General features: G+C 52.8%; 1 protein-coding gene across 2 annotated transcripts; it reads left to right on the top strand.

Annotated features, from left to right (window-relative positions):
• The first annotated feature begins 1,180 nt into the window (after positions 1–1,180).
• On the top strand, positions 1,181–9,752 carry KCTD7 (potassium channel tetramerization domain containing 7). Of its 2 annotated transcripts, XM_007452648.1 has the most exons (5): positions 1,181–1,442; positions 4,262–4,431; positions 7,576–7,754; positions 8,191–8,563; positions 9,634–9,752. In XM_007452648.1, coding segments are annotated over exons 1-5 (867 nt in total). In that variant the 5' UTR covers positions 1,181–1,298; the 3' UTR covers positions 9,635–9,752. The 2 variants fall into 2 exon arrangements, with proteins under 2 accessions (XP_007452710.1, XP_007452709.1); XM_007452647.1 differs by lacking the exon at positions 9,634–9,752 and having other exon boundaries at positions 1,299–1,442; positions 8,191–8,567.
• Positions 9,753–11,311: the final 1,559 nt, after the last annotated feature.

Below are 11,311 nucleotides of genomic sequence, written 5' to 3'. Positions count from 1 at the left end.
CAGATTCTTTGGAGGTAGGGCTGGGAATCTGTATTTTAAAAAGTTCTCCCTCCAGTGCTTTTGATGCAAGTATATTTGGAGAAAACACTGACCTAGGAGACTCCTACAGCTGGGAGTGTGATTGGTCCAAAGAGGAGGTGCTGTGCCTCTTGCTCACGGCTGTGACCTCCCTGAAGCTGTTCTAATCTTCTAGGACTCAGTTTCCTTTTCTGTCACAACAATGTGAGATTCAAATGAGGAACTGGCTGTAAAAATGGTTTGAAGAGCTAAAACCTTGACCCCCTAGGAGAGTCTCTGAGCTGACCCTGTCATACCAGGGGACACAGCATCCAGGGCTGCAGACAGATGTGTTGGACCAGGCTGGACTCTGCCTCAGCAGCCTGTGAGCTTCTTTGGACAGGGCCTGTTTCCATCTGTGTCTCCAGGTGTCCAGCAGAAGAACTGACAGATAGAGGGTGGAGAGTCACTGTCATTCTTAATTGAACTCAACTGCCCCTATTTTGAGTTTTGTTTTTCGGACTGCTGCTTGAGTCAATCAGGAAAGACTGGAGACGCAGGTTTTACCCTTGTGGTTAGAGGAGAGCCAGCCCCTGTCGCAGTGCTGCCTTTCCTCTCCTACAACCTCAGTGACCTCAGCCGTCCCTCCTCACAATCCTCCAGGAAAGGATGCTCAGGCTCTCCATTGAGGTGACCTGGTCCTCCCAGATTTCCCTGGCCTTCGACGCCCAGGGATGCACAGGACCCGTTGCCCTGAAAACGTACGAACGATTAAGTCACTAGCCCTCTCTCGTCTCAGGTTTCTAGGTGTTGACCTGGACGCGGGAGCCACTCCCCAAGCCTATAAGAAGGCCTGGCTTACAGGAGGTGGCCTCGCGCGCACCCAGCGCGCCGAGCCAGCGTTAGCTGGCTGGAGAGGGCGCGCCTGCTGGCCAGAGGGCCAATCAGAGCAGGGCAGGCCAGCCGGTCCGGCTCCCGGTGGCCACTTAGACGCTGGCTGAAAGCGCTGCCTGCTCTGCGATTGGGCGAGCTTCCTGCCAATCAGGGGAGGAAGCAGCGGGGGTTCGGCCAATAGCGGGAGGCGACCGGGTCAGGCCGGTCGCCCTGCGGTCGTCAGGGTGGTCGGGGAGCCCGTCGGCTGAGGGAGCGACGGACCTTCGGCCCGCGCGCGCTGCGCTCTCCGCCCCTCCAGCCCCGCCCGTCGGCTGCGCCGCGTCATGCCAGGCGCTGCTGGGTGCTAGTGCCCGGGCCGCCGCCCTCCCGCCCGCCTGAAGCCGCGCCCACTGCCCAGAGCCAGAGGGATGGTGGTAGTCACGGGGCGGGAGCCAGACAGCCGTCGCCCGGACGGTGCCATGTCCAGCTCCGACGCCGAAGACGACTTTCTGGAGCCGGCCACCCCGACAGCCACGCAGGCGGGGCACGCACTGCCTCTCCTGCCGCAGGAGGTACCTGGACCGAGGGCGTGCGGGGGTGCGGGAAGGGGCGCGGGGGGAGGAGCCGGTGGCAGGCAGAGCTGACCTTGGGATGTGAGCAGCGCTGCAGCGCTGAGGCAGGGGTGGGGGTCGGGCCGAGGGCGGCGCCAGAAGAGCTGTGCTCCCCTGCCCACCCCGCTCCCACCCACCACCCGACCCCCGCCCCCCCCGAAATGCACCAGGTGTGTCTTCCCTGCCCCAGGCGGCACCTGGCCCTCCCATCCCCCTCCTTCCAGGATTCACTACCTGCAGGGTTGGTACTCCCATCCCTATGTCCCACCTTACCTACTGGAGGAGGGAGGGTAGGCCGTGGGAAGGGGCCCTTGGAGCCCCAAGAGATGATAGTGTCTCCTAGAGAATCCAAGAGGAGGCCTCAGTGGTTGCCCAAACCCAGTCTCCAGCTGCCCAGAGAGTGGGGTTAGGGGCTGTGTGCAGATAAGAAGCAGGCCAGTTAATAGATGTGGCCTCACTCACCTGACAACTCCATGGCTTTCCCTCCTAGCTGCTGTGCTGTGATGCACAGTGGCTTCCACTGGTCTTACTTAACGCATCCCCCCCGAAATGCACCAGGTGTGTCTTCCCTGCCCCAGGCGGCACCTGGCCCTCCCATCCCCCTCCTTCCAGGATTCACTACCTGCAGGGTTGGTACTCCCATCCCTATGTCCCACCTTACCTACTGGAGGAGGGAGGGTAGGCCGTGGGAAGGGGCCCTTGGAGCCCCAAGAGATGATAGTGTCTCCTAGAGAATCCAAGAGGAGGCCTCAGTGGTTGCCCAAACCCAGTCTCCAGCTGCCCAGAGAGTGGGGTTAGGGGCTGTGTGCAGATAAGAAGCAGGCCAGTTAATAGATGTGGCCTCACTCACCTGACAACTCCATGGCTTTCCCTCCTAGCTGCTGTGCTGTGATGCACAGTGGCTTCCACTGGTCTTACTTAACGCATGTGACACTATCATACGAACACCTGAAATGACCCTCAAGAGAAGGGAAAGGAGGGAAGGTGGGGCTCTGCTGGGCAGTGAAGACAGAGGCTAGGAGGTAGGGGCTAAGGTAGTGGCAGACATGACCTGTGGAGTCCTAGGTGAAGAGACTGAGACCCAGAGGGGCACGGTGGGGCTGGGTGAGGCTCTCAGGAAGCTGTAGTGTCCTCTTGGGTTACGAGCCAGTACTGTAAACATCGTGGGGCAGTTGTGAAAATGGGCAAAGCTCCAGAAGGACTCTTTGTAATTGGGAAAAAAAACAAAAAAAGAAGAAGGGAACCGTTGGAGACCCAGGGTGCCATTTTTTGTGCACTGTCACTGGGGAGACGGTGTGGCTTGAGGAAAAAAGCACAGGACCCAGAGACTATAGGCCAAAACTCCAGTGCCAGCTCTTTCACAAATTACATGGCTCCATGTGAGTAATGTAAAGTATTATTATCTCCAAATAATATTGGGCTCCTTGTTATGCACATAAAATAGTTTTAGAGGAGCTATAGCTATAGAATAAGCAGAAGGCATCTCCCGTCCTCTGGGTGCAGAAGCGTAACAGTACCTACATTCACAGAACTGTAAGTGCCCTTCGGTTTCATTCATCCATTCATTCAGTGCATATTTGAGGCTTTACTATGAGCCAGGCACTGCACAAGACACTGGGCAACTTTGATGTAACGTATTTGTATCCTACTTTATTTCACAAAGGATTTGAAAGTCGGGAAAAAGGACTGTCTAGATAAATACACATAGACTTTCACAGAGCCAGAGAGATGTCGTAATATTGAAAAGTATGCACTGGGATAAAATTTTAGTTAATCTGGAGGAGGTTTGTGGGAAAGTTAGGGAGAACTCGCCTCATTTCTTTCAAAACCACAAATAGTGAAAGAGATTTAAAAAAATAAATAAAGGTCCTGAGCATTTTAGGGTGACCCTAGATCTTCTCAGGGCAAATGTAGGTACCATCATTCCCTGCCCTTGCCTCCAGAACCATAGCTGGACTGGGCACTAATCTCCCTGCACAGATTAAGGAGAGAAGTGGAGAGGTACAGAGGATGAGGAGTGGATGCCTGGCATTATTCAACAAACATCTGTGGGCCCTGCTTGGGTGGCCTCAGGATAGGTGAACAAGATGCTGTTCCTGCCCTCGGGAAACTTGGGCAATAATAACCACCAATAGCACAAACCGCCCGTTGTGCAAAGCTCTATTATACAGGAGAACGTGGCTACAGTGAAGGCACAATGGCGGGAGTGTTCAGTTAACCCTATCTTGGGGCAGGCAAAGGACAACAGAGCAGAAATGCTCACGGAGTAGGGGACCTTGAATAGAAGCTCTCAATGAGTGGATGCTGCTAACCGATATGGCGCCTTGGTGTGAATTAGCAAAAGGGTGTACAGCTGGGCTGACAGACCCCGCTCACGCAGGTGCCCTTGTGCAGTGAACAGCGCACACTGCCAGATGGGGCCATTGCATTTGCTGGATGGACAGAGGAAGGGTGGCAGGAGCACTGGGGACGGAGAAGACAGCATGAGCAAGGGCACAAAGGTGGGGAGTTCAGGAAGTGGAAGGAGGACAGTAAAGGCTTTGAACTCTAGAGCAGAGATTGTAGGACTGTGGTGGAGAGACCTGATTTAAGAGCTGTGGGAGGATGGGGGGGACTTGGTAATTGATGATTGCAGGGAAAGGGAGGAAAGAGAAGCGGTCAGAAAGGTGCCTGGGTTTGGGCCTCGGGTGGCGCTCATCAGACCCAGGAAGGCGGCAGACAGGGCAGCCCCGGCTTGCCTCCCCACTGTGGGACTGAAAGTGCCGGTGATTCCTCCCCAGTTCCCTGAGGTTGTCCCCCTTAACATCGGAGGGGCTCACTTCACCACACGCCTGTCCACCTTGCGGCGCTACGAGGACACCATGCTGGCGGCCATGTTCAGCGGGCGGCACTACATCCCCACGGATGCCGAGGGCCGTTACTTCATTGATCGGGACGGTGCGCACTTCGGGTACGTTCCTCCCTCTGCCATCAGCTGCAGGGTCCTAGCAAGTGAGCAGCCCGGGCTTGGGCATGGGACTTTGATGTCTTCCATAACACCTAGAAGAGGAGATAACCTGCTGGTGGAATTTAATAAATGTGCATATTGAATTGGATCAGAATTCTTAGTTTCTTTCCCAGAGGAGGCAAGGACAGCCGGAGGAATCCCAGGTGACACACATTGGCTGGATGTGATGAAACTGATTCTCTGCTATGCAAATTAAGACTGGGAAGTTGTCATCCCTGTGGAATAGGTGTGACCGCACCGAGAGGCAGGGGAGTTCCAACACAGCTTCTGGGAGAAGACCCTCAGATCCAGATTCTGGGGCTCGGCATCGCTGTTAGGGAGAAACATGGGGTGTGGCAGTGGTTCCCAAACTTCTTTCAATAGTTTGAAACAAATAAATAGGACAAAAAAAGGTGAGGGAAGGGCCAACATAGGGTTGCCATCCTGTAATTTTGCCAAGTCTTTAAAAAAAAAAAACACCTTCAGGGACTTCCCTGGCGGTTCAGTGGTTAATACTCCATGCTTCCACTGCAGAGGGCACAGGTTCAATTTCTGGTGGGGGAACTAAGATCCTGTGTGCCGCACTGTGCAGCCAAAAAAAAACCCCCAAAACGAAACAACAACAACAAAAACACACAAAAAACCCCACTTTCAATTGTTACTGTCATTCTAACAGTAAAACATGGAAGGACACAATCTTAAAAAAAGATAGCCCTTCCCAAGAGAGGACTTCTGACAACCTTACAGATAAACAATTTAAAGACTTTGTGTTTGGGTTTCCTTGTTTGTGAAATGAGAAGTAATTATAGCTGCCTTGCAGGCCCATCATGTGGATTAAATAAAGAGTCTTGGTGTGACCCCTGGCCAGGTCCTTGCAGAGTATGTGGCTGAAACTCTTTGCCCCATCCGTCTAACTTTGGAGATGACTGGAGAACTAACATGGTCTTTGACCTTGAACAAAAGGAGACCCTCCAACCACTACGTCTCTGTGCCGGCCTCCAAGTAGGATTGCCCACGCTGGGAGAAGGGTCATTTTCATCCTCAGAAAGGAGCCTCGTCAAATAATTTGCTCTGAAGCATCTGGGTTTCCCCATTGGGCGGTCAGCTGCCTCCAGTGCTGAGAAAACAAAGTGTCACATCGCTCTGCAGAGCTATAAAAAGATTTTTGTTTGCAGGCTGTTTGGGAGAGGAAAGTGCTCAGCCCAGCTGGCAGCTCCCACAGCACTCTTCGCTGGGCCTTGCCCGGGGTTATGTTTTTCAGGACTCACCAAGATTTGCTTACGATCCTAGAGGACTGATTTTGGAAGGAGTGGCGGAGAGGGGAAACCCGGTTTGGCCCTAGGCTGATGCGCCCATACCCAGGTGGCCACAGCTGGAGAGTGGCAGGGCCAGGCAAGGGCGTGGCAGCAAGCAGGATATTGTGGTGTTTATCCTCAGGCCACTGGACTCCAGTGGCCTAAGATTCATCATCAGCCTATGAAGCTGTTGAAAGATTCAGATAAAATAAAATAGGGGTTTAGGGCATTTCTCTGCGGGTGAGCTCACGTAGCCCCAGCAGCCACCGTGAAGGCTGCCTGGGCCTCCACCTGGGGCACTTTCCCGTTGTGATCAGTGCACAGCGCCTTGGACTGGAGTCTGGACCACTGTGGATGTGAATTTGGAGTCACCCGTGTCTGCATCTGGCCTCTGGCTAGCTGTGGCTCCTTTAGCAAGGGTGTTCCTTAAGCTCTCTGAGCCCCACTTTTTCCTCATTTATAAAACGGACATAAGAAAGCACTTACCCCATGTCGTTGGAAGGATTAAATGGGATAACTCCTGAATAGTGACTGACACAGATTAATACTTGGTGAGTGTTGGCTGGTGTTGCTTCATGGTCATAGACTCACTATTGAGGTAACAGCTTGGTCTTGGGGTTTACTGATACATCCTCACAGAAAAGCCCTTCCCACACCTACCAGTGGTGGGTCTGATTACTTTCAGCCCTAAAGAATCTGAAGAGAGAATTAAAAGAACTGAATTGTTATTTTAAGAAGGTGCAGTATGTGATTTTTTGTTCACTCCTGAAGCCAGTTTATTCAGGTGTCAGCGTTAGGCATTCCTCCTCTCCGTATAGCTACAGAATGATACCGATGGCAAGGATCTGTGGGGAGTGCCGAACTCTTCCACGTGGCTGGTGGGAATAAAATGGTACAACCACTTTGTCAAACAGGCACTTGTGACCGAACGGTTCTCCTCCTGATGTTTACCCAAGAGGAATCGGTGCCTGAGTCCACAAGAGGTTTACAGGGAATGTTTATCACAGCTTTACTCTTATGAGACCCCAACTGGAAACAATTCAAATGTCCATCAACGGGAGAATGGGTAAATAGTTTATAGTGTATCCATACAATGGTATATGCTACTTAGCAATAAAAGGAAGGAAACTTCTGCTACACATGATGACGTAGGGAATCAATCTCAAAGACACTAGGTTGAGGGGAAGAAGCCAGGCACAAAAGAGAACATACTGTGTGATTCCACTTACATGCATTTCAAGAAGAGGCAAAACTAATCTTTGTTGATAGAATTAGAAGTTAGAGTGGTTGCCTCTGTAGTGATTGGCTGGGAAGAGGCACAGGGAAACTTTAAGTAGATGGACATGTTCTGTATCTTGATGTATGTGGTGATTGTGTGGGTATATTCATACGTGAAAAAGTAATTGACCTGTACAATTAAGACGTGTACCTTTATTGGCTATTATCTGTACCTCAATTCAAAATATAATTAAGGGGCTAGATATCATATCTTCCCATTTTTCCTATATATACTTAATAATTATAATAATAATGATACAATAACAACTACTAACACTTAGTGAGGGCTTGCTCTGTGCCAGGTATTTTCTAAGCACTTTTTATGTATTAACTTATTTAATCCCCTCATAACATTATGGGGTAGTTTTATTATTTTCTCCCATTTTACAGAGGAGAAAGGGCACAGAGAGGTTAAGTTCACTTACCCAAGGTTGCACAGCTGGCCATCTGGGTCCAGACCTGTGCTCTAACCACTGGGTGGCACTGTCCGGATCCATTAACTCCTTCTCACTAACACTCCTTCCTTCCTGCTCAGAGATGTGCTGAATTTCCTGCGCTCGGGGGACCTGCCGCCCCGGGAGCGCGTGCGGGCCGTGTACAAAGAGGCCCAGTACTATGCCATCGGGCCTCTCCTGGAGCAGCTGGAGAACATGCAGCCACTGAAGGGGGAGAAAGTGCGCCAGGCGTTTCTGGGACTCATGCCCTATTACAAAGGTGAGGGGTTCACTGTGCAGGGCATTCGGGGTGTGAGGAGGGAGGGTAGCGAGGCATCTGTCAGTGCTGAGGTCTCCACCAGAACAAGTGGGTCATGGCTCGCCAAGACACCTGTCCTACTCAAGATGGGAGAGGATCCTGCTTCCCTTCCTGCCGCCCTCCCAGTGCCGCAGGAAGATTCAGATGAAATAGGGACCACCTTGCCTGCAACGTCATCAAATCGCATTTCAGAAGGGTGGTACTCATCCCATCCCCTTTGTTTCCTTTTGCCCTGCAGAACCACGATTCCTGTTTAAGTTTGTGCCCTTCATGGGCCCAGAGTCCCTTCCCCAGGGATCTGTCTCTTCCCTCTTGGGTTCACTGTCACTGGGGCTTTCTCTGTGCCCCGTCCCCCCCACCCCCATCCCACTGATGGGTGACGTGTTCACCCCCGCAGACCATTTGGAGCGGATTGTGGAGATTGCCCGGCTGCGTGCCGTCCAGCGGAAGGCCCGCTTTGCCAAGCTCAAGGTCTGTGTCTTCAAGGAGGAGATGCCCATCACCCCCTACGAGTGTCCACTTCTCAGCTCCCTGCGCTTCGAACGGAGCGAGAGTGACGGACAGCTCTTTGAGCACCACTGTGAAGTGGATGTGTCTTTCGGGCCCTGGGAGGCCGTGGCTGACGTTTATGACCTGCTGCACTGCCTCGTCACGGACCTCTCGGCCCAGGGCCTCACCGTGGACCACCAGTGCATCGGGGTGTGTGACAAGCACCTCATCAACCACTACTACTGCAAGCGCCCCATCTATGAGTTCAAGATCACGTGGTGGTGAGTAGCCCTGGCAGGGAGCAGAGTCCTGTCAGGGAGGGTGTCCGTTCCCCTTGGCGGATCTGGGAGCAAGGTCCCTGGAAGGGCTGCTGGCTGCCCCAGAACCTGCTGAGGTGAGGACGGGTCCTGAGGCACAACTCCAGGCGGATGGAGGTGCAGCCCCAGTCTCCTTGGCTGTACCTTGGGGCCAGGTTCAGGGCTGGTGGCCCACGAGGACTTGGTGCCTGCGCTCACCTGGCCTTTCCTCGAGGCACGGCAGTCTCTGCCTGAGGCTGATGGGGTCTGGCTAGCGAGGGCTTGACCAGGAAGTCCAGAGAGGTTTTGTCACTTTCTTGACCTTGCAAGAGAGTTTCTGCCCTTTTTAGAGCTACGTTACCAAACTCACGTAGGCATAACCACTCCTCCATCCTGTTCAAGAGTCCCTTCCTTGTGCTCAGTGTATCAGTATGAACGTGGAACATGATGGGGGATTTACCCAAGGAGCCCCCTAGAGCCCCTGGCTGAAGGAGGAACATTTTCTCTCCCTCTTCCCTCAACAGTAGCCCCACGCTTTGTCTCAGGATGTGGAAAGACTCTTCCTCCCAAAACATATTCTTCACCACCTTTTGGAGATGTGACCATAGTTGCCAAAGCCATGCACCAGGTTGGCCTTAGAAAAGCACAATGTTTACAGCCCTGCCTCAGGGCCTTGGCTTCTCCTACCTTCCACTAACCTTCCTTGCTTGAAGGGTTATCTTCTCACGGGGCTGGAATGCACATTTCAGGGACTCCTTTTGAAGATTCCCTAGGTCAAGCAGGCAAGATGCGTAGATGTTGTGTTATCTTTGAGATGTAACATCCTTTCTAGAGGCTCAGAATACATCCTTGACTGCTATTCCATGTTAGGATCCAATTTGTGGTGAACCTCCTTGGATGGGAACCCCTGTTGCTTTTTCCTGCCAACGTTCTCCTTCTCGGAGATTGTCTATCTTGGGGAAGGAAAGAGAGGGCCGAAGGAGAGGCGCAGCTATCCCAGGAGCTGTGGGAAGACAGCAGCAGACCTCCGTTATGTTTGCCTCTGCACAATTCAGAGAGAAAAAGATCCACCAGCTTCTGTTCCACTGCGTTTCCTTCTCGCGCTGTCTGCAGCCTGGGGCAGCCAGTCAGGGTGTGGGCCTGCGCTCCCTAGAGGAAATGCTCTGCAGCACCAGTCACTGGAACGGGGACGTTCCCTTGCTGCGTGCAGGGCTTCTCCCTGTAATCGTGATTGAACTTGACTGTCCTGGGTGTTGTTGTAGGGAGATTTTTTTTCTGTCAGCCTCATTGGTCTCAGTCTTACAAGACCAGATTGGCGAGGAGGGTAGTGGGGGAGCTGAGGAAGAGAAGGCCAAGCCCTGGGACCTTGGCTGAATTCCTTCACGGGGCAGTGACCCCTTGGCCCCTGTATGGGAAGATTCCAGGGCATGGTCCCCCGCTCTTACACTGTATTCTTATGTGCGTGGAGCAGGCGTCCAGGCTGACATCTAAGGGGACGGTCCAGTCAGTGGTTCAGGTTCTGAGATAACATGTTCTCTCCTTGTTCTCATCCGCAAACGGCTTGTCGCTTTTCCGGAGCTGATGTCCCTGCTTGGATCTTACCCCGACAGCACGGCTCTTGCCTTGTCCTCAGAGAAGGGTCTTTCATTTAAGTTGCCCAGATCGGCAAATAGATTGAACGCTAATACAGATTCGTTTTTTGACAGACACTGAGGCAGGCTCTTCAGGAGGGAGCCAGTGTGAGGAGAGAGCAGATAGGTAAGCCCAGTGCCCGCAGTGATCCGACCTCGGCCCCTTCTCTTGCCCTCCCCGGCCCAGAGCATCACAGCACTCGGTTGTCGAGAGTCCATACACATAAGACAGGGAGGGACTGGTTCACGCAAGCTCAAGTCAGCTCAAAATCAGGCCCTGAAGACTTGCTTGGGGCTTCAGGGACGCTGGATAGGAACGCTGTCCCTGCGCCTCTTGCTGGAGCCCCTCCGTTCCTCTGCCCCCATGTTGTCCTCGTGGAGGTGCTCTGTGCCGTCGTGGGGGGACAGGGCTGTGGCCAGTAGCCCAGGCAGAGCAGGGACACCGGCGGCCAGCTTAGAGCTCCTTCTAAATGGAGTAAAAGAATTCGGTGGCCCTGTTTGGCCATCGTCTGTTGAGAAGCCAAGGCCAGGCTGCGAAGCGCTCTTGGATGTGGAGGGTTTGTGGTGATTGCCTCCAAATAAAGGTCATCTCTGAGGAAGTGACTTCTCCTAGTTGGGTCCCTTTTCAGCTGTCAGCGGCCAAGCCCAGAGCATAAGAAGTGTGGGGTAAGGAAGGAGGGCTCCAAAGGATGGCTGCTTCTGCCAGATTGAAAGGAAGTCTGTCTTCATGGAATTCTTGTGTGTAACGTCCTTGGGTCAAACCAAGGGGCCTGCCTTTGGAGCTTCCCTTATGTTTGACTTTGGGTACCTTTTCTCCCAGGTGCTCCATTCACTGGTTGGGAAGGTGAAAGTTATAGGAAATAGGACCGCATGGTGCAATGCTAGCTGCAATTCAGTAAGAATGAAAAACTTAACTGCAACTAAGTTTGAAAAGATTGAAACAAAACCACAGTGAATCCCAGCACACCATCCCAGGTGGGGGAATTCTTTGGGTAATGCTCTAAATAGAAGACGTAGAGGAATCGTCACCATCCTTATTCTACCTCTGGTGAATTCACCAGGCTGTCCAGTGCTTATCACGTGGAAAGCAGTCGACTGTGCT

Source organism: Lipotes vexillifer, unplaced genomic scaffold (genome assembly GCF_000442215.2).
Source record: "Lipotes vexillifer unplaced genomic scaffold, Lipotes_vexillifer_v1.1 scaffold426, whole genome shotgun sequence".
Classification (NCBI taxonomy): domain Eukaryota; kingdom Metazoa; phylum Chordata; class Mammalia; order Artiodactyla; family Lipotidae; genus Lipotes; species Lipotes vexillifer.
The sequence above is the reverse complement of the archived record's forward strand: the minus strand, read 5'-3'. Positions and strand labels throughout refer to the sequence as shown.